This window comes from Taudactylus pleione, unplaced genomic scaffold (assembly GCF_031769625.1).
Source record: "Taudactylus pleione unplaced genomic scaffold, aTauple2 ptg000016l, whole genome shotgun sequence".
Taxonomy (NCBI): domain Eukaryota; kingdom Metazoa; phylum Chordata; class Amphibia; order Anura; family Myobatrachidae; genus Taudactylus; species Taudactylus pleione.
Window position 1 is genome coordinate 2,572,288 of NW_028284418.1, and position 27,899 is coordinate 2,600,186.

The window sequence follows — 27,899 nt, forward strand, 5'->3', positions numbered from 1 at the left end:
TCCGCAACTTAGGGACCGGGTCTGAATCGAGCCCTCTCTTCAAGGGTATTTGATAAAGTTACCATAATGCAAATCTGTCCAATAGGATGTATTTAATAATCTGCTGCAAATAACATAATGGAGCTGGCATCCAATGCAACTACTCGTATATTAGCTTTCATTTGCTTCACATACAGAATGGTCATCATACCTGATATCTGATTGGCTGCTTTAGGTTACTACAAATCTGCCATTGTAGCATATTTTAAAAAGCCATTATTGGGAATCAGTCTTACTTAATAGAGAGTGCAAAACGGTAATTCTTAGTAGTAATTATAGCAGTAGAAGTAGTATAAGCAGTAGTAGTAGTATAAGTAGTAGTAGCAGAAATAATAATAATCACTATAACAGTTAAATATAGTAATAAAGTAAAGAAAAGTGGCTACATGTGCAGTGTCTGTAAAGAATGAAGCGGCTTACACATTGTCTCCTCGCAGTACAGTACAGAATCAGACCCTGGAATGTTCCTCCCAGCACACACAATTCCCCAGCAGCTAACAAACCGGTTACAACCTGGGGAGGAGCCCCGGGCATCCCACCCCTGGGAGGGGCCTGGCAGGCATGATGGACAATAGCGGCCCCGGGAGCCGGGAGGGAATAGCGCGCGGCTGCTTTAAGAAAAGTCTCTGCCTCGGGGCACAGCGCAACGGGGACCTTCGGCCATCTGATGACCCCGGGGAATCACAGCCCGTACACGGTGGCCGCAACCAGGACCACAAGACTCTTCTGCTTCCCGAGGCATTGCGGGGCATGAGCTCCGGGACTGACGAGAGGGTGGGAAGAGGGCTGGCATTGCACCATGAAGGGGGGTGGGGGTTGGGGGTGGAGGGGCATGCATGCTTTCTATATGGACTTAATTCTGTTTCCTTAGCCAAGGTAAGTGCATACACCCCAATAAAGACATGGATGTCCGTGCACAGCTGTGTGTGTGTATGTGTGTGTGTGTCATGTCATGCTGTGGTGGCAGAGGGAAAACCCTTTCCATGCCACAGGGGCAAAACTACCCCTCACTGTCTGGACACCCTGGCATATGAAGAGTTAAAGGCAAGGAAAAGAAAACAACATTTAAATGCCTGGTTGAGGGAGAAAGAGATTAAATTTCGCTTCTCTCTCATCAATTTTCTGTTTAATGTCACTGGGACTCCATTGTGGGAGAGGAGATACGTCACACAGCCATAAATTTGTGATTATACAGCTACCAGCAGCCTCTGCTCTAATTGAATGGATTTACTCCATGCAGGCAGGTAGAGACCCCTGAGCTTAAGACACCAAAAAAAAAATACAATCCTCAAACAAAATAATATCAGAGCAAACCGAAGCACAAAGGATCTGTACAGTGACCACGCAGCAATCAAGGCCAACTTCCCCTTTCTGCTAACAACAATAAAAGCGGCTGAGGAATCTGGCAGATCAGGAACCGTTTCCCCCACCCTGTTCTACTGCTCTGTGTTGCTCGAGCCTCCCCCCTCTACTTCATTTTTTTTCTGGGATTGCTAGAAATGAGTCAAGACAACAGTCTTTGTAGGTAGGTGATTGTCGTGGTTTTTTTATTATTATTTTAATTACTTTTATGCTATACATTTTTCCTTATTTTGCTATATAGTCGCATTGTCTGGCTGGTAATATACGCGGGTTGAATTATAATAAAAACTTAACAATTTAGTATGTATGTATATATAGACACACACACAGACATACATACACACACACATATATATATATATATATATATATATATATATATATATTATATATATATATACTTGAAACAGTGGCGGACTTATAAATAAGGGTAATTTGTTGCACTTATCTAATATGCAGCGAATACAAAAAGTTAAAGTATCTATTTGTATTGGGAATTATTTTTTTAACATTTAGGAAAGGCAGAATACCAGAAGAATTCTGCAGTGGAAACGTAGGATCACATAACACTGCTCCACAAGTCTAAAATTAGAAAGTCCAATCCATCATGGCAGAATTGCAGCAACCTCATAAATATATATATATATATATATATATATATATATATATATATATATATATAGTGGATTTAAAAAAAAAAACATTGGGTGCTGCATGATAATGTGATTACTAGTTTAAATGATCACTGTTGCGTCTGCGTTTTATTCGTGCACTTACTGTATTAATATTAATTCAAGAAGAAAGCGAAGCATGACGTTTCGTTTAGAAAACGCACTTATTAGCTTTTTTTTCCCCTCACTAGCATCTTACATTTTAGTAGAAACATCAATCAGGAGAGTAAATTAGCTCATTTTATTTTTTTCCTCATTTGCATTGATTCTCTACTTATATATCCAGAGCAGAAATTATACTGCTTTAGCTGAAAATAAAATAGATTTTTATTTAATGATTTTTAATTAAATGCATCGACTTTTCACTTTATAATGAAGTTGGGAGAAACGAAAGCTAAATCGCGTTATTTTTTAGTAGATATTTTTTTTTTATTTCACTTAAAAGAGCTTTTAATAATATACATCTGATCCGTTCTCTTTGAATGGAATAAACCTCTTTTACAGACGTTAACATTTGTTGCTGTTGAAACTTTTTAACAGGCGGCTGTTACTGTTTCTTTTATTCTACTTTATTGATAAGGGATTCTGCTGGTTACTATAAAGTCAATATATAGCGATGCATTTAATTATAGCAGGTGAATCTGAGTCCTGAAAATAAAATTTTAAAGATATATTTATTCAGCAATGTATTTTCAAAACCTACGATTTTGCCTATTTTGTCTACCGTATTTAAAATGGCAATAATAGTAAATGCAAAAGCAGGCTTGTTTTGCATTAAATATTATTGCTCTTTTAAACGTGGCAGGCAACATCTGCACTTCGAGAGTTTTCAAAATCCACTGCTTAATAAATATACTATAAATAATGCAGCTATATTATTATTATTATTATTATTATTGCATAAAATTGTGTATCACGATAACATTCTGTACTTTAAAACAAATAACATATTAGGTACATTTCGCAATATGTAGCACTCTATTTAAATCGATACATTTTGCTTTCGGTTTCACAATGTGTTAAATGCTGGGGTTTTCTTTTGTTTGTTCTGTTTCATGTTTTTATGATAGAACAGAATACTACATTAATTCTGAATTAGAGGATATATATATATATACACCCACACACATATATTATAGAATAGTGAGTGTGGCAAAATGAGGCCACAGGGAGATCGAAATGAGCAGGGCGAGCAAATCCGGGCGTGAGCCGGGTGGGTGCCATGTACCCTGCCTGCGGGGAGTCCGCATGAAGTCTTTGTTTCCGCTCTGATAATTGTATATCTTGATTTGGAAGCAAACTTTCAGTCAAAGAACCAGATAAAAGCGTTATTTTTTTTTATCAGGAAATCGGCTTATGTGTGTTGACACCACAAACAGAGACCGCAGCTTTTCATTGTGGGTTAGTTTCTGCCCCATTTTAGTATTACCCTGGTTCGGGGCGGAATTAAGGAGTCACACGTATGAAAATATTAAAGATCGTATAAAATATTCCTGATGTCTGCTCAAACAGAATGCATAGAGTGATGCTAGATTACATCAATATTTATTCTGATGTTAAATTAATTCACATTGTGACATTTGTAGCGTACAGATTATGCTTTAAAACAGAGCTGGACGTCGTTATATTTATTGCCCAGCCTAAGCCCATGAACAGCTACATACAGATAATTATTTATTCAAAAACGCCTTTATTTCTAGAAGCTCTCGCTAAATACTTGGGCACAATTATATTGGACGGGATTTTTTTCCATTACAATTTTGGGAGTTATAATTTATGCAAGTTTGTTGTTTAAAAAAAATATATATATTTTTTTTTTATAAAGAAAGAGAAGTAACTTTTTGAGATTTGTTTGTGCTTTGACAAATGAGAGTTTTCTCTAGTAGAGGGATCACTGAACTAGCAGGACAGATAATGCGTCCCTGGAATCTGGAGATAAGCGTGTGTGTCTCTGTGCTGCGTAAATGCGCAAGAGGCAGCGCTACTCTTCCCGCGTCTAACTCCCCTTGGGCACATTGTTAAGAGCTGCTTGGTCCTACAGGGCAAAGGCACATGCTACACCTCCAGCACGGCTACAGGAAGAAATAGAGGACTTTTCCAGCATGCAATCCCATCTGGGCAGCTCATCCATCACCTAGCTGTCCGTGATTCCAAACATCAGCTGCACTCAATAGCATTGATCTGCCCAAAGTCCGTGTTTGCATTGATAATTAATAACTAACAAGACTGGGCTGTAATAAACCCTCTCTGGATAGACACATGCGGAACATCGTGCCATCCCCTCCCCCTACCGTTCTTGGACTGATCTTATCTGGGTCTCTGTAAGGACAAAAGGCTCCCTGTCATGGATCTGTTTGGAGGCAAGTCCGAGGGTCATACCGATTATAGATCTCAGCACGAAGGGGTTAACGTGAATTCTTAAACATTCAGTAAATGCTTGAAGAAGTAGTAACATTTTAAGCAAAGAGCACTATCACAGCACTAATAACTGAATGCATGACGAGAGAGAGAGCGAGCGTGTGTACATAATATATATATATATATATATATATATATATATAAAATGTGTGTGTGTATATGTGTATATATATATATATATATATATATATATATATATATATATATATATACAAAGTTCCCTACAGCGTTTTTTTTAAAAAGTATAGGAATGTGAAGATTTATCTTTCTCCCCCGTCCCCACCTCTTTTCCCCTCCATATATACTATTATCCTGTTTTATCTATGCCTTTTTGCAATTTGCCACCGGATCTAGCTCAGTCCCGCATCCCTTGTTCAGGCAGCCTGTAATGATCACTCAGAGCCGCGTTTGCAAATACTATGAATATTTGGGTGTGTGAAGCAGCCTCTGCTGTCTGCTGTCTCACATCACTGCCACTAATTACCTGTTTATCACAACATGCTCTCTCTGACATGCAACAACTCGCTTCATGGAACCGTTTCCCCAAATCTTTGCCTGGATCGGGAAGTTTTTGGTATGGTGGGGGTGGCAGCTGGGGGTGACAAGTTGGCATGCAGCATGTTTTCTTTCGGGTAGGGGCCTCTAAGACTGTGTTGTGGCTACTGAACATGTGTCCAGGCCCTGCTCCACCTATAGTCCCCTTTCTCAGATACATGGTCCCGTGACGTTTATTGTTTTTTTTTTCTGTTGCTGTAGATCAATTACCTGGTGAATGGAATTATTATTGGCCATTTTAATTGTATTATTATTTCCATATTAGCATACATGAAAATAAATGTAATTCAAAACAGATGGGGGCCCAGCTCTGATCACCTCACACAACCCAGCTCACTGTACTAAGATGTGTGTGAACACACTGCTTATATTTAGCTACAAATTAGGATCTACATTTAACGAGGAATCAAATAAACCGTGCTGAAGAGGACGAACATATCAGATGAGCATCCCTGAGAGCGCAGGAAAGACTATTCTGCAGCACAGGCCTGGATCCTTACACGGTTTTCGCAGTATTTGCTCTATCACCTTTTTTTAATATATATAATAATAATAATAATAACAGGTCCACTGCAAGAGGGATGTGACTACTTTGTTTAAACAAAAAAATAGAGAAGTTTCTCTCTCTTATTCACCGAATACACCTTGGCCATTCCAACTGTATTCCATGTAAAAACAGGGAATGTCTGTTCCACAAGTTGCAATATACAGTATTTAAAAAAAAGTGTTCGTGGACTGGTCAGACTAACTGAGATCTCTCAGAAATAATACAGGGCGAGGCAGCACTCCAAATAGCATGCGCTATATAATATTATATATATATATATATATATATATATATATATGGCGCACACATATTCCTCAGCGCTTTGCATATAATATTTGGCCATTCACATCAGTCCCTGCCCCAGAGTTTACAATCTATGTTCCCTACCACATACACACTAGGGTTAATTTTAGTTGGGAGCCAATTAACCTACCAGTATACTTTTGTAGTGTGGGAGGAAACCTAGGCAAGCACAGGGAGAATATACAAACTCCTATAAATATATATGTGTATATATATATATATATATATATACGCACACTAGTAATGTAAAGTTTTATATTGAAATCCTAGTGTGTGCATTTATATAGCACAGTGAAAAATTGTAGCCGATGCATAATGAAACTACAGAGCAATATGAATTAGAAGATGCTCCTGTTATATTTTGTTCCCAATTTCCACCGCAAGTCAGAAATCTATTTATTGTTTTATTCCAAGTCTCATTTACAATGTAAACCTGTCCAGACTGACAGGAGAGGAGAAGGAACGCATTATTTTACAAGTGAAGTAGCGGTGAATGGCTGTGATGCTGAATCCCAGCTGAGGAATACAGAATTCACAACACTTTGTTGGGCATGCAAGACACTGGGTCGGTGGTCAGTGGGGCTGGACACCGAAACTTTGCATATTTGAATCATCTATTCTGTCCTGGAGTACATGTATTCAATATGCAGTAAAACAAACACGTTGTCTGTATGAGTACATTCCAGAATATAACATCTAGATAGTGTAGTAGATCATGGTTTTTATATACCAGGCTGTTATAGGGACATAGGTGCCCAGGCAGCTCCCCTGTACAATCTGATTGCTAATTATTAGTGATAGGGGAGTGGTGCATGTTATATATTAGCATCACCTCCGAACTTTATATGCTTGTTTTCAGTCCCAAGTGTCCTTAAATGAGGATCATATGCATTTCCGCTGAGATTACAAATAACTGGCAGATAATTATATTAGGGGTACTGTAGATCAGTAATATCCATTCTTGGATCAATGGCTGGGCATATTGTACGTACTGAACCTGCTTTTCTTTTATATCCGAAACGTTGTCTCCCATACATTTTTTTTCCACTCCATTTGATTTTATTATGGTATCTTGGAAGTCAGTCAGCAAATTTCGTCGTGACCATTTTTTTTTTCAACTTTGCCCGGATGTAAGGGTCCATTGCAATAAGAGCCTGGGGGAGGTGAACACAATGAATGGGCACAATGGGCTGAAGGTGTTTGTCCTGTGTAATGTAACAATACACTCCTGCCCATTGCCCCATTGAAATGCGTTATCTGCATGGAAAGCTGTGGCTAGGACATGTCTCCTCCACTTTCCTAATACAGCTTTTGTATTCTGTCTCTCCTTCCTTACTTTGTGACCAGTCATTCTGCATTAAATTGTATCTTGTGTGTTTCCCACTATCTGGTAGATGACTGTATTGTGTGACCTGTCCTAGACTGGAGTCACTTTGTGAGCACTTGATATAAACACACATTATAGTCTCATTAATGGAAATAATTGTTATACTTTAAATGGAAATGTGTGTATTTACAAGTAATAGTATGAATGTACTGTACATATAGGCAGCATCATGGCATAGTAGTAAGTATTACAGCCTCATAGCACTGACGACATGTCCCATTCCCAACCAGAGCCCTATCTGTGAAGAGTTTGTTTGTTCTCCCCAAGTTTGTGTGGGTTACCTCCTAATGCTCTGGTCCATTTTGACTCTCCAAAGGAATAATGATAGATTCTGACAAAAAAATAAATAACCCTATTTGTATGTTAGGAAATGCTGATGCTATGTAAATATTCAGTAATAATAAATGGCTAGTAAATTACACCTCCCCTCTAGTGGTCCCTACTTCATAGTACAGTTATACATTTTTAACATTGTATAATATTACATTATATTCTAATAATATTGGGCGTATGTGTGTGTGCATGAGCGTCTGTGTGTATGTATATATATTTATTTATATATATATAAATATGTACGTGTGTGTATATATATATATATATACATATATGTACGTACGTGTGTGTGTGTATATATATATATATATATATATAATTAGATTAAATATGAAAGCAGATTGATTTAACAAACTATATAATTGCTTAATAAACATTGGAGATCAATTTAGAGACGTTATGGTGATCACACACTTGACTATTTCAAACTAACCATTCTAGGTACCATATATATATATATATATATATATATATATATATATATATATATTATTTTTTTTTCTCTCCATGCTATAGCATGACAATATGTTAATGGTTATTTCTACAAGGAAAAAAGCAAGAGCAGGTCGTGACACTGGATGTGTTTTGCAGTAATAATCACACAAATAAAATCTTATTATTATTTATTCGCACTCTGGACTACAAATATTTTCCTGATGGAACTGCCCTATGTACTAATATTTTTCTGCTTTTGCTAATAAACGCATCTTAATATTTTCCAATTATTCAGTACAGAACAAATGCTTTATGTGATTAAAATATTAATAATCATAGCTATACTTATTATTCACATTAGGTAGTAACTGATTGTTATTCACACCAGTCAGTATATGATAACCACATTTTAAAGAGCTGGGTCCAAGTCCTACCTTAATTCTGCTTGGGGGCAAAATCAGCTAAAAATAAAACAAAAACATCACCACGTAGATGTTATTATAATAATAATCTACATAAAACGTATATCTGTATTGCTACATATTAACGATGCACCTGGTAACAGGACAAAGACGTATTTTCGGCAGCATATGTGACCGATTTGCTGTACCTATGTGACAACGTGCTTTCTCTCAGGCACTCCCAATAAACTGAGGAAAAATAGAGAAATCTATTGGGCTCTAGGGTTAAAACAGCAAAATGCCTTCTATTCCATGAAGACAAAATCCATAATGTACAGTATGTGTAGGCGGCTATAGTGCCTCCTGAGGGCGCATTGATGGATGGCATACATAAAACACTTGTCGGGAAGCTCTTGCGCAAAGACTTCTCCTCTGATGTAGCTTATAGCGCAATAATGAAGGGTTAAAGTGGAGATGTGCTAGTAGTCACTGCCCTGCAAATAGGGAGATTATTCCACCACCCCATTAGAGACCCATACTCCAGCAAACCTCAAATCCTGACACAAAATACCTAATGCATTGAATCTGCCAGCATTTTCACGGGGTCTCCCCGCGCATCCATTTAATGCCAAATCACACTTCAGGTTTGAAGCAGGGTATCCCCAGGGCCACTTTAACTGGAAGGAGGGGTTTATATAATTTATACTCGATTTGATGTATTTAACATCTGTATTCGGACTCTACCTCCCTCTGCGAGTGATAACTTACTAATACCCCAGAAGTATGGTATACCCCAATATTGATTAAATCATTTAATTTAGCTGTAGGGTTTACTACAGTGTGAATGTGAATGAGTACATCACGTCTATTCCTACAAAAGTGCTATATATGTGCTTAGATGTGCATAGGAGCCAATAGCGCAGCGCAGTTACGGTGGGGCAGATGCGCTTGGAAAATATTCACGGCCCTGCGAAGCACAGTAGCTTTTCATTGCAGATCTTCAGACATTGACATTTATTTGACTAAACCATTAAGTGCTATCTCTCAGGGGCATACTTCAGGCCAGGGTGGTGACAACGATGCCACATGGGGACAATTGCCCCATTAAGTTAAAAAAAATTGTATCTGATTTATGCTGGGCATACAGTCTACAATTATCTGTCAGATATCTGTTCAATCTGGCTGGTTGGAATGAAAATCTGGTAATGTATGGGAGCCAATGACATTTGACCATACGGTATTAAACACTGCAAAATGTGCAAAAATGATTGCTCAAATTGGTTAAATTAATTTGACTTAACCAATTTGTTTGAACGACCATTTTTGTCTGTTCTTCAGTGTTTGTGATCAAATGGACGATTGTCATTGGCTCCCATATATTACCAGGTTTTCATTCCAACCAGCCAGATTGGACAGATATCTGACATATAATTGTAGAGTGTGTGCCCAGCATTAGTAAACCTTCCAAATCGCGTTTAGTAATTGCTAATAGTGAATGTAATGTCCGCCTCATTTTTGGAGACACCCATCTATGATTTTTCTTGTGTGTTTGGATTTTTTTTGGGGGGGGGGGGGGGTGCTAGTCTTATTATGTGCACCTACCCACACAAATGGATACATATGTACACACCAAAAACAGTCAGTGCAACCTAAAATATATGGTGGATTAAAACCAAATGGGCAATGCACAGAAGATGTTACATTGAACATTTTTGATAAGGCATACCAAAAATCTATGTATTTTTCCGACGCTCTATTGGTGAAGGAAAGGGTTAAGTATATTTTAAATGTGCCCATGTCATATAGGGGTTAAATGGGAAAGATTACTGCCCCGGGTATAATGACTCCATATGAAGGTTCTGGGCTAGCTTGCTCAGCTGAGGAGGGTAAATATTTACCTAAAACAGCATTATCTGTTGTGTGAGTGGAAGGGAAGTGTTACATGCCAGCACAATATATACTTATCTGCAGTCAGCACAATCCAACAGGAAGGGAGACCTTACTATGGCTAATACAGTGTGCTGGACACTAGGCTATCTGTACTGTCAGGAAACGACTTGGACAGAAGGGCACAATGGTATGGGAGGGTCCCTCTATATACATCATGGAAAATGTTATTTGGATCCTGTAATTATAGATGCAAAAATACCCGGATGTTATTATATCAATTGTAGGGAGCAATGTCCCCAAATCCCCCCAAAGAGATCTCTGGGTAATCATTGACAACGAAGCCCTGGATCCATGGACTGGTTGAAGTTTATTCCGCAGATATCCATGGCTCCCCTGCAGTTATTCCACCATAATCAGCACTCTTCTCTTTAATAGACCTGATCAGTTTTGCGTCTGTTATTTTAGAGAAACACAGTTTTATTCATCTATTTTATTCTCATTTATTTTATTTTGAATAGTCCTATCATAGAATTGTGTGAATGAGAGCTCTTAATTCCGTGCATAGCCTAGACCTATCTGTCACATGGGAAATTGGTATGAATGTTGAGTTAATCAAGTATCCCTTTTGATAAATCCTTTATATTATTTATATAATATATATATGTATACTGAGTAGTGGGCAGTATATAATAATTATACAGTAAATCGGTTCTATAAAGGGTAGTATTAATGTTGGAGACTTCAGTTTCTGTTTCATGGCCTTATGGAAGGAGTTAATAAGATTTTACTCACTATCCATCCAGGTCATCACTGTTCTTCTCCAGGGAAACATAATAGCATGCATAGGGGCAATCACATCACCTATACACTGCACTACGTATTGTAAACGTGTATGGTGTATAAACTAGGTGTTGGTATCAGGGGTAATAAATACTACTGGATAGGGACACAGTAATCCCAAAGTACAAAACAATGTAAAAAAAAAAAAAAAGTTTCGCTTTTCCGGTAAAGAGTGGCCTTGGAGTGAGACCACCGGAGCATATTCTGCTGTCATCATTGTGATGATCCCCAGCCGGGAATTCTGTGTAATCCACCCTTCCACATAGGAGTGATTGCAAAGGAAAACTGTGTGAGTATCTGTGAGCTCTCATTTATTTGCCAAAAAATAAAATATGTTGATCTTCCTCACGTACAAATTTATACTTGCCTTAATGGGGGAGATGCTCTTTTTTGGGTAGCGATTTGTTGCAATGAATCCTCTTTCTATAGGTGACGTGGACGTGGTTCCCCATGCCCCTGACTGTACACAGGGTGCGTGGAGGGGATTATATTTGCCTTTCTTCTGTAATCCCTAATTTATCCAAAATTGTTCAGATGCAACTGACTTGGATTAATGCCTTTAAAATGTCAACAGTATTTGTAAATAAATCATATTAACCAGTTGAGAAGATAGACTCCGAGATTTACGACATTTTGGTTAAAACACTGGAATAAATAATCTAGGTCAGGCTGTCAGTACCTCCTAACGCAGCACTATTCTGAAAGCAAAAATTCCCTATAAATATCTCTGTAACATCCTAAATAAAAGATGGGAGACGCTGTGGCTGGTTTATGGTGACCTCTCCTCCACCCAAAAGCAGCCTCTACTCCAGGATCACAGTAACAGTCAGTATATGGGTCAGTTTCTAGGGTTCAACCAACACAATGTTATCCAGTCGATTTCTTTGTTCTGTGTAATGTGACATCTCATTAATCCACTAATAGTTTTTTTTTCTTGTATAGTGTGACATCAGAAGGAAGATAAATATAATTACTTTTAATTTTTTTCTATGTGTAAAGTTATTTTAAGGAATGTAAATTACATATATAGTATACATCACCTGTTTATTTTCTGTAGGCTGTCAATTTCTCATCCGAATTGATTTCTATCCTCTTGTGTCATACATACATTATTCAGCGTTATTTCTCATTTTGAGCCGTGCACCCTCAGTGCAATATGTACCTTTTATTTAGCATTCCCTCTGCATGCTATTTTTGTAGCGATATATTTGTAAGTATGCGCGTAATACAAAGCGAAATCTACGGTTTACACCGTACATGTAAACGTTACCTCCCAGGGACGTGTCCTCATTACAGACACTAACATGTACACAGACATACATGTTATATATATATATATATATTATATATATATATATATATATATATATATATACACACAATCAAATCCACTAAACACCTGTTTTTCTTTCCCCCCCTCGAAGCCAGTTTTATTAAGGATTAATTTGCTAATATTAACATTATATGAAACCCTCTCGCATTGTGTATATAGTTATGGATGCTCGTCCAGTGATTCACACCTAATAACACATAGGAAACTGGATCTGTGCAATAAAATAATGTTAAATTCCATATTTATATACACATATATATATATATATATATATATATATATATATATATATATATAATGGAATTTATGTTTTAGAATATTTTGGTATGTCTTAAAAAATGTAATATTAAAAACAACAGCAATAACAATACTATCAACGCGTTTAAATGCTGGCATAAAGTTAAGGTGAAAAATAAAATCGCTACGGATATATATAAACTTTAAATTGAATTATTTTTTTTATTCTACATCTTGTGTAATAGATTGACTCATGATTTTTTTTTTGCTGTTTCGACCTAACCCTCTGTCATGTTCGCGTCCTTTGTTCCGAGATGTTATCTGAGCAGTTGAAATTTACCCCCCTCCCCCCACCATCAATCATTAATACAAGAAATGAGAAAAAAGGCACGTGTTTAAAAACACACTTTATTGGAATTGCAAAATGTACAAATAGCTAAAGTATACTTTCTGTTACGTAATTACACCCACAAAAGTCATTATTTATTCAAGCAGTTTACAAGGCCTGGGAAGCCCTCCCCTCCTGGAGCCCAGTAACCATTGCATCCCTGGAGTGGTAAGGACGATTCCAGCCAAGCTACCCTACATCTTTATTCTGCACTCCTGGGAGTTACAACTCACAAAAGTATTCATATTAGTGTTAGGGAAATATGAATTCCACCAGCCTGGAACCAGCTCCACCCCAAGATGCACACAACTCAGTCTCATATTCCATTCAGTCTATACCTTCCAAACAGCAGCCCAGGGGGACAACCATACAGATAATAACCTCATTCCAAATGACCTACAGCTCTCCCACCCCCATACCTGTGTCAGGCTGCCGGCCACATCTCCTCTCTATACAGCCTCTGGAAGCAGAAAAGACGCAGCAGATATTTTCGGCCGCACCGTCCTCACTTTCGCAGCTACACGACTGTAACGATCAGGTCCTCTACACACTTTATTTGGGGGAGGGGATGCAATCTCCCTGTTTTGTCCCCCCACCCCTCCATTTCATCCATTGTAAAAAGCTGTCCCCATGCTTCCTAACCGCACGAGATGCACACAAACTCCCCCTTCCCCCTGCATTATTTTTAGTCTCCTCTAATAGTAAATGCATCGTTTCCCTTTGAAGCTCTCACACTTTGCTCTCTTCTTGGCTCTGGGGCCATGGGGGTCTGCCTATTGAGAGTAGCCTTGAAACTGTCTCCAGCTTATCTCCTTTCATCGCGCAGTCGGGGAAGTCTGGAAACCGCCAGGCCCAGTAATTGCTTTTTTCAGGCAGCCCAGTGCGGACTGGCCAGCAGCCAATCAGCGCCTTGTTTACAATCGGTGATTGACAGCTGGCTGGCGCCATGCCAGCCAATCATCTGCATCTCGGAGAGGAGGGGGAGGGAGAGGGAGAGAGAGATCAGATTCTGGGTTAACTCTTCATCTGCCAATTAGTTTGGGAGGTTTTCTTTTTTTTTTTTCTCACTGAAATAATCCCAGTTTCTAATTGAATTACTGTATTTCCTGACAATGGGACATCGTACAGAGACAAGGACTGAATTCATAGTGGAAATTCCCATTTTTGGGTGTGAATGTTAGTAGGGCAATGTTAAATATCACCGTCTGCAGCGGAGGTGCTTGTTTAAGTATGATATTATAAATACACACGTATTGTATAGAGAGGGTGCTGTTCACTTGCAGATTGATGTTGGGCAAATTCACAACTAAAAATGATAATAAATTGCCTTCCCAGATGAAACCTCCAATTGACCACAATTGTAAGAATTGTCCCCTGGCAGCTTCTTGTTACTGGCTGGACTGGGATGTAATTGGAAATATCCTACCTTTCCCCTTCTGCCGGAAATATCACTGAGGAGATCCTTTAGTAATAATCAGGATCCCTGCTCCCCCCCATAAGCAGGAATATTGCAGCCACCCATTCTGACTGGGCATCCCCAGGGTCTGTGATCCCTGATCCACACTGACACCCATCACTCACCACCCCGGGAGAGCATTGCTGATAATCCAGCCCCTTCCCCAGAGAGTAGTACCCCTGTACACAGCCATAGATACTGTCACATACAGCATGTAGTAGGTCACTAACACAGAGGCAGTTGCACTACAAGTTCCAGCAGGCCTACATGGCTGCTGGGTCTTGCAGTACCACGGCTTCTGGCAAATCACAGCCTACCTCACCCCATGCGTGATTACACAGGCAACGATGATACATGCCACTCCATCACACCCCGCCTGCCCAGTGCTGACCCTCTGCTCTGCGGTGGGGGTCTGTGCGATCCTTTAACCCTATAGTATCAGAGTGTTCCCGTGATGCAAGTGAGTGATTGACATTCATCCAACTTCACCCCCTCATAACCTCATTCCCTGACCCTTTCCCCTCTCTGCCCCTCCCCCACCTCCCGACACCGCCGCACACTCCCCCACACTTGAATTAGGCGCCTTTGTGCCGAGCAGCGGACACGCCCACCCCAGCGCCGTGATTGGCAGCTCCGGTCCCTCCCCCCACCTGCAGTCGTACTCGGTGATTGGCAGTTCCCAGTCCTAGCGTTGTCCAATAGCGGCGCCTGTTTACGCCAGGAGAGCGGCACGAGTTGCATCCCCGCCGACCAATGGGAGCGGTCTGGGGCCCGGCTGACTGGCAGCGGCTCATTAGTATGCGGGAGAGGGGGGTTGCTGGGGAGAGCGGGGGGGAGGGCTGCAGAGAGGCTCAGGCCGGAAGCGCCCAGTCCAGTCACTGCATGCAGAGCCCGGGGAGAGCACTGCGCCCAGCCGCCCGTCGCCGCTGCCCCTGCACCCACAGTAAGTAGCCTCCCCGGCCTCCGCTCTACCCTGTATAACATGAATAACAATATATAATATGTGCTATATATAATACACGCCCCACACTGTAACCCGTATAAACACACAGAATAACCCCACAGTATTATTATTTTATTATCTATATCTATCCCCTCTCCCCCTGCCGCTCCGCTCTCACCGGCCACGTACATGTTGTTGTTATTATTATTATTATTATTATTATTATTATTATTATTATTACTACATTGCCTGTGCCGGGATGGAGGTGTCGCCGCTCAGCGCCGCTTCTCACCAGCCGCCGGGTAATACGGTGCCGGCACTATCTGTTCCCGGTCACCAGTACGGTGTCCCCGCGTACCGGAGCAGGCGCAGGGTAGCGCGTTGCTGGAGATAAGCCGCCCGCCCGGCTCCACAGGGAAGTGCGGGGAGGGAAGCGCCGGCCGCCCGGCACAGAGGACCCTGTATATGGGGGTAATAGTGATATCAGTGCGGATGTGGGACAGCGCCGGCTACGGTGATCCCCAGGCGGGTGCAGGGTGACAGTGACCCGGCCGCTCTCCTCTCATTAGGCCGCAGATGTAACCACGCATATACCTAGCGCCTGTAGCTGTGCGCGATATATGCTGCTAGTGTGCCCGCCTGTGTGTGCGCCGCACCGGGCACCGGTATATCATCATTACGGGCTAGGAAAACAAAAAAACAACAACAAAAGTCCCAATATGTGTGATCAGCCGCCCTGCCCGGGGGCACATGTACGGCGGCCTCTGTGGAGGACTCTCTGCTGCTCTCGGTCACTAATAGAGAGAAATATATATATAATATATTTATACGCTGCCTCTCCGGCTGCTCTGCGGATGTCATCGCTACAGGCAGGCTGAAGCCCCGGGTCGGGGAGCTGAGTGTGTGCCTGCTCTCCTAGCTCCCACCCCGTGGTTTCCCCGTCAGGGCTCCGCACAGAGGATTGTGGACTCCCGGAGGAACAGTAGCTTCATCCCTCCTGCTGGAATACAAGTGCCTGCACCCCGACCTGATTACCATGGGTCGCCCGGTGCTGGCTGCTGCTGGCCAGGAAAGGAGGCTCCTGTACTGGATATAGTGCTGCCGAGGACCTGCCTTCCTTCTGCAGCCATGCTCCTATGTGCCTATAGCACTTCATCCTGTGGAAACTCAGCAGTTACAGTAAAAATATACCTATTACATGCTAAAATTCACCTCTTCGGTCCAGGACTACACTATATATGAACGGATCTGGCTACAGTTTATGTTGATCTAAATCTCAGATTTATGTCTTATAATTTTTTTTTCTTTACATGTTGGGTTACATATTACTTTGTTTTTTACTTTTTGGGTGACACGAAAACATATCTAATCTTAATACTTTCCTTATTATAGTGTTATATAATTGTTGTTTTTTTGTTTAGTTTCCACTTATAATTTTTTTATAGGACATTTTGGTGTTTTGTCTGTAGAGCTAGACAGTTTTTCAGTGTGAATGTGGTAGGCAGTTGTGTGTATGTGTGTGATGCATACAATTGTGCCCTCATTACTGTACCCTTTCTCTACGGTCTCCAGCAGACAGATTCCCCCCTCTCCGTAGAGATGCTGCGAGGTTTTCTATACTCAGTAATTGCAAAACTGGGAAACAGCAAGAATGCAATAGATTAAGCTTTCAGATCAAGGAGATGGGAGAAAACACCTTCTGTAAAATAAAAGGCAAAACTATTTTTGGAAATAAAAATATGGTGTGTGTGTTTATATATTGTCTGTATAAAATATACATTCCGAAGGAAGCTTAATGAAGGCTACTCTGGGGCAGAATAATGAATTAACTCAAATGATTATTGACAGTTCTGAGCTTGGGGTCTACATGACCCTTTATCTTGCAATACAGTCCTATATGTGTGTGTGTGTGTATATATATATATATATATATATATATATATATATATATATATTTGTCGTAGATATTCAATAATTCGTTGAAAGATCTGCAAATGACATTAAATAGTATAATTTTTATTTGTATTGAAATAAATGGACGGATTTGCCTGATGGTGCTATGCCAGCGGACAACAAACAGGAATTCTTGATTCTTTTGCATTGACAATTCTGTATATTGGCGATACAGTTTTTTTTTTTTTTTTTCCCCTCTGTGCACTAATAAATATTAACACAGCAGTGCAGTCTGAGGATCCTACAGAGATTACATTCTCACTGGCAGGGATGTGTCACTTTACATCAACTTGCACAATTACAGCGGCCTAGAGGAGGACTAGATCTGGCTGGAGCACCTCATATAGTAAGTAATTATCTAATATTAATGTAAGACACATGAGGGCCATCATATTCCTGTTCTCCTAGGCGGGCGCGGGCTGGCTGCTCTCTGTATAGCTGTCCCCAATGCTGACATTCCCGAAACCAGGGCTCCCAGTAAGTAGCCAGTGGTGGCCAGCCTTCCTCCATCAGTGTAATCAGCAGCTTTCTCAGGCTTGTGCTGATGGCAATGACAAACATCTCCTGTATTGACTCCCATTGTCTAATTTTCCTACAGCCTGTATACACCCAGTGTATTAGATTCCATTAATATTTATTTTCAGTCCTTGTTTGCTTATTGCTGAATTGTCTGGCCATTTTGTGAAGATACTTGTTAATATAGACGTTTTTGTTGACGTTGCATCCGTTTCAGTCATGTAAGCATTCAGGTGGCACCCTAAATGATTTATTCATAGCTCTGCATAAAACACATACACGGAATGTGATACTTATTTTAAAGCGTATGCATGTTTGTGTAATATCTATCTATTGTGTATTTATTTACTGTGTATATGTATTATTGAGTAACGGCTGTATCTGTGAAACATATTATGCAACGTAGCAGAGTTGAAACCCTATTTTGTAAAGGTTTTGCTCACTACTCCCCAATCCAGCTTCTTCTCCCTTTTTATGTACCCACAGCCACGTATTACCCCTGCTTAGTAACCGTAGCATTAGAAAAGCAGGACAAGCTTTCACTGTGTGGAGTGGTTTTAGCTGCGCTGCACTGAGTGTGGTGTATGTACATAAGTGGGCAAGCCGTATCCACTGCTGGCACAGAGTGAGTTAATACGCAGTGCTGGCTCTCTGCTAGATATGGGACACAGATAATGCACCTTTTATAAGAGCAGCTGTACATGCTAGGGACGTGTCCCTTTACCTGCCGGTCGGTCCCCTCATGATAAAAAGAATTATCAATAACTCCAAAACCTTATTTTCTTAAGTCCTCTTTGCTTCAATTTATGTTTCAAGTCCATTTCAATATACAACCATGGTCTTTATATAGGAACCTATTATACCCGCTACACACACACATATACACCCACGACATTGTGCCCCCTCCTTCCAATGTACCAGGTACATTGCATATTATAATAGACTGATCTGAGAGCTGTACAATGTATCCAAGTCGTGTTACAGTGACATTGCAGCCAGCTTCTGTCGTACACCTCCTGCAATAATTGGGCAATCGGGGTTGTGACAGGCTCATTCTATACACCAATGTGGATTTGGTTTTTGGTCTAACTAATAATATTTTGGTATTTTGTATATTACACAGCAACATGGGATATAGATAGCCAAGTATCAGAAACCTAGTATGAAATGATACAAAGTACTATATATTGTTTTCTTGTGAAAATTGAATGCACAGGTAATTTTAGATCTCTTTATACTCAGTGTTATCTCCTGATACTTGCCTTACTCGGCATTTGACATGAGATTCAGTTAATATTAATAATTGTTAGAGCACAATTTTAGTATATAAGAAACCTTGTAATATTCTCATTGTCCTAATTGTAAAATTGTCCAAATGTAATTACAAAATGCAACTGTTATTTGTTACGTCAGGGTAAGTAAAAATTTTGGCTAAATGATCATCATAGTGTATGTGTATATGTGTGTGTGTGTGTGTGTGTGTGTATGTATGTGTATATATATATATATATATATGTGTGTGTGTGTTCTCCCAGAAGAATATTAAGGTTGGACTTCCCATGTATACTGGGTATATTTTCTCATTGCTCTTACAAAGTGGTAAGATTATAAAAATGAGTATTGGAAACAGCTGGATATGTCCCAGAGGTACTTTATGGAGCAGTCCCACAGTAAGTCAGCATATCTTGGAGGGAGTGCAGACCTGGGCTATGGGATAGGAGGCAGGCCAGTGAAATATTGCACACCAACAGGGCAGTAATTGTTCCAAATTCCCTGACAAGGGGTACTAATAGACAAATGGCACATAAATAAGACTGATCTGGGGAACATGTCACCATGTAATATGTATAATATTTACCTTTCAGCCATTCATTCTGTTTTAGAGAAGTTCATTTGGGATGTCAATGTATGTATTTAATTTATGTATTTGAGGTGCCAATTGGAGATCATAATGCAAGATGAGCTGCTTAACATGTAGATGTATCAAAAACCTTTTAATGCAGTTTGTTTGGAAATATGTTGGACCAGCATTCATTCTGTTTGGCGATTTCTCTATATTTAACTAGTAAACGTGTGCATGTATGTGTGTGTGTGTGTGTGTATATATATATATATATATATATATATATATATATATATATATATATATATATATATATAATGTGTGTGTGTGTGTGTGTGTATGTAGTTTTTATTTATTTTGCAACTGGATACTGCAGTGTTATAATTTGTGATTGCACTGTGTAAATAATGATGCATGCAATTTAATGGACATGTATAAACTGCACACAGCAGCTGTCTCATTAATAACTATGACCAAAAACACTGTATTAGCTAAACACTTTGGTTTTCCTTGTGTTTTTTTGTATTCAGTGGTATTGTTATAGTGATAACTTTTTGTGGAATGAAAATGGTGATTCTGTGTAAGGTGGAATTTCCAGCAATGTAATAATTCCGATCAGATGGTCTGCTATCTATCGTGGGAAAATTGACAGCTGAGTACCAAAATCTGTTCTTGTGTGTGTGTGTGTGTGTGTGTGTGTGTGTAGTCTCCACACTGATTGGGTCTAGCATAATACACTTTAGTATGATCAGTGAGCAATTGGATCTGTGCTATATGTCCCCTAAAGTTAATGGCTAATTTGGACACGGGTTTTGTTGTTTGTCTGGTCAAGCAACCGGATCTAAGAACGAAGTTTGGTCAACTTGACTAAATTTTATCAAGTCATTTGTGTTTATGTATAATTTTGTATTTTAGGTACAAAATAATCACCTCAGCAAACAAGGTTTTAAATTGACACATTGAAATCTGATAGAACACAATTCCACTTTAATCTGATATAAAAAAAAAAACTAAAAAAAATATATGTAATTTTTTTAGTTACATTATGCAATATTTTACTGCTTCATGGCTTGACCACTGTGTGGCACTGTTTTTAGTTTTTTTTTTTTTTTTTTTAAACATTCCTACTATTTACCTTGAACAGTGTAAACATGTCGGCTATCAATTAATAAACATACATATGGTTACTAGATTTGGAAAACAAATGATTTGTTTCTAATACCTAGGTTACTATTTTTTTTTTTTATTATTTTTTTTTTAAATTCTCTTATTTTGCAAAAATGTTTGTAGGTGTCAGTGGCATTAAAACAGCCCCCACTCATTAACATGTTTGAATATGTTAGTACAGGTTGAGTCTCCCATATCCAAAATGCTTGGGACCAGCTTTATTTTGGATATCAGAATATTCCGTATTTTGGAATAATTGCATACCATAATGAAATATCTAGAGAATATTACCCAAATGTACACACACAATGCATTTATGTGTTATATACACCTTATACACACAGCCTGAAGGTCATTTTATACAATATTTTTAATTTGTGCCTTAGACAAAGTTTGTGTACATTGAACCATCAAAAATCAAAGGTTTCATTATCTCAGTCATGCCAAAATTATTCCGTATTTCGGAATATTTGGATATGGGAGACTCAACCTGTACAGTAAATGGCTATCTCTAGACTCCTATTGTTTTTAACTTTGTAAATAGGGTACATTTTGACTGTCTTTTAGTTGCCCTTCCCTCCAGGCGTAGAATGATATTTTGTGTACTGCAACCTCATATGCAATGCATCCGGAGTACGCACAATCTCATAAGAAATTCTAAGCTTGTCTTATTTATGTTCTTTGCTATTGATCCCTCTCAGGGGAGCAAGGGTGGGATCAATCTAATAATACAACACATTTGTTGAGAAGCCTCCATTTTCTGGGGCAGATTCCTGCACTTTTTATATTAGTTTTGATAATATAACTAATAACTATGTACATAGTTTATAAATGTTTCACTAGATAACCTGAAAGAATAAATGTTATTTTCTATTTAAAAAAAAAATAAAACCAAACCAACAAACAAAACTACATCTCAATTTTTTTGGCGTGTTTTTAATTGTCCAACGCGCTAATCAAGATTTAATATATTACACCCTCAACGCTCTATGAAGCAGCGTTGTCACTGAGGCATGAGGCACAAGTAGACTGAATATAAAATGGCTGCTTTCTGGTAGCACTTACTGTTTCTCTGTATAATTGATGGACTAGTATTATAGAACATCTTTGGTGTATTCCCCCCCCCTCCGCCCTTTTTTTTTTCTCCATATTTTATGATGTGCACGAAATCTAGACCTAGAATCAGCTTTTCAGCAGCAAGTGACCACATGGATTACGAAGGCACAATGTTGCCTACTGTCTGACTACTACAGGCGACGTGACCATTTGGCTATGGAATTTGGTAGACTTGCCAAATCCATGCATTGACCAGCCATTTACTTTTTTATTTTTTTTGTCTGATTTTACTGACTGAAGTGAAAACAAACATAGTATGGCCTACTACAGGGGTTTTGCTAACAGACTTGCAATTTACCATGTCCCTGCTTGAGCATAGCTAAATAAGTAAGACTTTGCGTGTACCACTTGTAGTTAATCAGTGATGTCTTATACCTGTCCCCAAAGTGGCACTAGAGGGCCCTGGAGTTCACATCACTTTATAAAACTGTTTCTGCTTTCACCTTTCTTTCCCCATATGTCAGTATCCCCTTCTGATGATAGTACTCCTTCCCTCCCACATCACATGCACCTCTGTTCTGCATGTACATAAAGCATACTCCTTATTTACTAGTAGTTTAATCTAGTTTTACTGAACATTTTAAGTTAAATTTATCCTGCAGAAGAAACATATTTGTTTTTATGTATTAACAAGATTGGTAGCTGCCATTTTGTTTGCTCAGTAAGGTAAATGTTCTCCATATTCCCCAATAAATCATGGTAACTAGTTGCCAAATATTTAGTTGTTAGTAACAATCAATAACCAATAACTTACCTCTGTATTAAAGCACCTTCCATAGTGATGTGTGGTATTTACATGATGGCTGAATACGTGTTACAACCAGAACTGTACGGGCTTGTTAAAATCAATTTAAGGTCTCTATATGGTGGTTGTCTGGGAAACATTCGGTTCACAAAGGAGCCCCGGAGGGCTGTATTGGGCCGACAGGCTTTCAGTTGGACAGACCTGGTGTAAAGTTCTTGTATACGACAACTATATTGTTTTTGTGAGACACTTATTAGCAAAGTATGTCCAGAATGCTTGAGGAAAGGAAATAATGAAATCCCTGTTATTTTCATTTGTGTTATGGCAAATATTTCATAAAGGTAGATGGCAAAGTACGGGTGTAGTCATTATTTCATACCTCCTTTTGTTCCTCTTAGTACCCCAATTTCCCTGTCCCGGTTTCCTTTCAAAATGTCAGTGCATTGGTTCTGATGAATAAACCCAGATATGCTGCTGAGAGTAACATTGATTTCTCCACACAAGTTAGTTTTATTCTAAATTAAAGTGCTGAGGATGGGGCTATATTATTGGTATAACTTCTGATATCTCAAGACTGCTTATACCTCATGTTCCAAGCACCGTACAGCTGTTAACAGAGAATATTAATGATCAGTGCTTTTTTTTTTTATTTTTCTTTTACAAAAAACATACCACATTTGGCCAATGAGGTTACTTTGGTATCATGCATGGAATAAAATAATTATATAAACCTACAACAATATATGGTATTGTTTATTTAGTTAAATCTACTCTTTAAGGGGCATATGTATCAAAGCTTAATGTGAGATAAAATTGTGAAATATATATCACCATCTAATCAGCTCCAAACTATCATTTCTTAAACACAGCCTGCAAAATGTAAGTTAGAAGCTGATTGGTTGGTAATATATATCTCACAATTGTATCTCACTTCAAGCTTTGATACATATGCCCCTAAATCTGAACAGAAGTATAGCCATGTGAGTAAACTGCAAAGACCCCTATACTATTTTTTATTTTTTATGTTGGATGTCCGCTACTGTAAAACAACTATAGGAAATAAATTTGGCACAATCTGTTAATGTTGGGTGCATTAGGCGTATGAATCTTAGTAACTGAAGAGTTACAGCTTCTGCCAGCTTCGACATATTAAAACTGTAAATTCATTTTTTCTCTCTCCCCATATACCCTTTTCATATTAATGTTCATTTGTTTAATGGGCAGCTATATTGTGTATTGATTTTATGACTGCTCTTCATTGTCTTACCTTTTTTGGAGGGAGTCTTTCTAGCACTGACAGAGTTAATACTGTATGTTAATGCAGGATTGCATTTTACAGCTGCACATAACATCCCCCAGCCCCTCCACATGTCCCTGCTCCTGTAATTATTAAAATAATTAGTATAGTTAATGTGGATTATGTTTAAACTAATAATTGCAGTCCATATCATGAGTGGGTCAGAGGTGACTGTCTTGCATTTGTGTTCTAATTGGAGGACTTGGCTTAAATATAGATACAATTCCCAACTGCTGTATTTTCTATTTCTCCCAATCTCCCAACCTTTTTTTTTTTTCTTCTATTACTGCCATTGAACATATAACTACTTCACAGCTTTGCCAGTTGTTACCATGCAAGAAAATGGGTTTAATCATTACTGGCTATCAAGGAAGTCTTCGCATGTAGCACATATTTGAAAAAGACTTGAACATTTAGAAATATGTCTGACAATCTATAGATTTTTTGTTGTTGATAAAGCAGGTTCAACAATCACCTTCTGCTCCAGGTTCCCAAAACCTGACCGCTTGCAGTTGCTAGTTAGCCCAGAAATGCTTACACCAAGTGATTCAATTAGTAAATATATATATATATGTTAAAGTTAGAATATTGTTTCATGGAGAGACATGATAGAGATATATATATATATATATATATATATTATAGTATTTCTTAATCTTTGTATTATGTCTGTCCATGGAATTACCATGAAATAATATTCTAGCTTTAAAAATGTCTTCATAAAATTGTAATTATTTATTTGTCCCGAGTTGCTCAAACTGTTATAGTTTTTGGTAAATCATATAAGATTTCAGAAAATTCTTAAGAAATCATTGTGCAATAGTTCTACATTCACTTTTTATGCTGATTAAGACTATGTGCACATGGGTGTTTTTAAATTGTGATTTCTTAACACACAGGGCCGAATTCAATTCAGTGCGATGTTGAATAGCCGCGGGAGGGAGCTCCCGCAGCTATGCAAAACACCGCGCTGTTTGGGCGGCTAAAGGATTTCTTCTCGCACTCCCCCTGGGGATGCGAGGAGAAAACCGACAAAAGCGCCAGGCACACAGCTGTTTGCCGGCTTAGCGCGGCGTTAATAGCCACTCGCCCTGCAATTTAGTTGGACATTGCCGGTTACCGCACCTTAACACCCAGGTTAAGTCGCAGGAACCGGCAATCTTAAGCTGGCCACACACAGCAATATTTTACCTGATTCTGACATATTGGAACGACAGATCGTGTAAAATATGGCCAAATCCTGAGTAAATTTGTGAGTCCCCACTCACCGCTGGTCACACATCGTATCGTCAGATCTGCCATGCAGAAGGGCAGATCTGACAATTTAGGAGGCGATGCAGGAGAGATCGCATGAAGATTGGACACCAAATCGGGTGGAGATCGTGTGCAGAGTTGCCGGGGAGAGTTTCAAGGGAAATCATACACAAATCGTACACATCGGCTGATCGTGTGCAGATCGCTATGTGTGTGGGGCACCTTCAGACTTGCCTGCTTTCCGACCAGGCAAACGGCACATTGAATTGAATAGCTGTGTGAGCTCCCGCCCGCGTCTATTCAACATCAAACTGAATTGAATTTGGCCCATAGAATCCATTAATGTATAATACAAATTGAAGCAAAATGTTGTTTCAAATATTAAATAATAAGCTGACATATTAACAAAAAAATCCAGAACCATGGAAGCTGCAAACTCTTAGGACTTTTAATGTAAAAACAAAATACAAATTGGCAAAAACAGATGCATGAGTTCTTGAGAAAATTCTTATTAACTATAAATTATGTATTTTTTTGTTTACACATCAAATGGATCATAAATCCTTTTTACAAATAACTGTCTGCAAGTTCTGAAAACTAAAGTACTATGATACTGAAACGGTACAGCAGTAATGGCACGATCCAATGACATACGGAAGTATGGTAACTTTTTATTTATTTTTTAAGTCCAATTGAAACCTAATGAGTGTTTAGCACATATCTGGTTGCCATATTGACCCTGAATTTTATACGTAGAACACTTGTTCACAGGGACTGTAAATCAAGAAGTATCTGTGGACACAGAAATGAATAAAAGCTGTTTACCACTTATGTTATAGAATGTCTAAACTAAAAATAAGTGATTTATTTTGTTCAAAAATAACTTTGCTCCCAAAGACATGTTCATGCTGGGGTCTGGGAGACTTAGGCACTTGTTCTTTGAAGTGAATGTCTGCACATTGCCATTAGGACTGACTCAGGTTTATGGTTCATGTTACATGCAGAGGTAGCTAGAAGCCAGTCTTGGGGGTCTTCATTCCTTCATAAGCGTGCACTCTAGCCTTGGGTAGATGGGGCTTCTTGCTGCCCCTGAACAATAAAATGTCAAATCAGTTATCAACACTTCAATTTGTGTGTGTGTGTGTGTGTATATATATATATATACATATATATTTGCACAAAGGAAATTCTTATCAAGGGAAATAAGCTGGACAATTTAAGTGCTGATTTGCTCTACAAACTATTTTAGAAAAACTGTAGCCATACCTGGAATTTCAATAGCATGGATGGGGGGTAGGGTACAGCCAAAAAAATACATGTGTCCAGCAGGTTATGATGAAAAGCTTACCCATTGTTTAAATACCTACTGATTGATAATATTTCAGTGCAGGATGTTTATTGAACTTTAATTTTTTTTCTCCATTTCCCGTAGAGAATGATACCGGAGCTTCAAGAGGAGCCCGGCACCGCCCCCGGGACTTTCCACTAAATTGTATCACCCTTTATTACGTTCCCTCCCGGGATGGACGGCCGGGAGTTTGTCCCCCCTCCTCACTTGAGTCACCGTGGACCTGGCCGGATGAACCCGCCTGCAGGCCACAGTGCGGTGCAGCACCCAGGACACTTCCAGGCCACCAAGTACTTTTCCTCCCCCCTCCCAATGGCGACCCACACTGGTAAGATTATTTTTATTTTCATGTAGATCAGCTATTTATATAACCCCTTTCAGAATAGCATTTGTTGCATTTATATCACTTGTCTAAGGCAGTGGGTCTCAACTCCAGTACCCCCCAATAGGTAATTTTTGGTGGATTTTTTTAACTCACATGTGCATGATTAATCTGTTTTGCTGGGTCAGTAATTATTCCATACAGAAATCTGGCCTAGGGTTAAAACTTGAAAAACTATACTCCAGCTCTTAATAAATGTATATTGTTAACTTAAACCGTGCAGGTATCCATTTCAACCAATCAGACCATTGCTTTCATTAATCTTCCTTGCTTAGTTTAGACTGATAAAATCTAATTACTGATTTGTTGTTGTTACTACATAAATGTACACCTGGGTTGATTTTTAACTATTTTTATAGGTGGTTTGGATGTTTGTTTCATTAGTAACTATTGAACATTCACTTACATTCTACTGTGTTCCAAAATTCTCACTCTGAGAAGATTCCCTTGTTTTTATGTGGATTTTTTTTTTAACCTCCCAATCATGAGTGTCATGGCTACAGAGGCCATGTGATGTGGACAGAGAAGAGTGTAGCGGCCATGCTATCTGTCATATAGTAAGAAATCTATTTACACGCGTTGTCAGCCCTAGAACAAATGAAGTTGCTAATTTGATGTAGGTCCTTAGATGCATAGCTATAAACTGAAGTAAGCTGTGGTGTGCTTTCAGGGTTCATATCGGAAAATTCTACATTTCGAGTTTGGAAGTTCCTTTTAATTTTATATAAAACTTTCCTTTT

General features: G+C 39.0%; 1 protein-coding gene across 4 annotated transcripts in view; it reads left to right on the forward strand.

Annotated features, from left to right (window-relative positions):
• The first annotated feature begins 1,195 nt into the window (after positions 1-1,195).
• Positions 1,196-27,899, forward strand: part of BAHCC1 (BAH domain and coiled-coil containing 1) — a 132,258-nt gene continuing 105,554 nt past the window's right edge. For 3 of the 4 annotated variants that reach the window (XM_088474387.1, XM_088474415.1, XM_088474406.1), the window contains exons 1-2: positions 15,428-15,538; positions 26,862-27,105. In XM_088474387.1, coding sequence (XP_088330513.1) covers positions 26,952-27,105 — 154 coding nt within the window. In that variant the 5' untranslated portion in view covers positions 15,428-15,538; positions 26,862-26,951. Of the gene's footprint in view, positions 1,565-15,427; positions 15,539-26,861; positions 27,106-27,899 lie in introns of those variants that run through there. The other variant, XM_088474397.1, reaches the window with a different exon arrangement.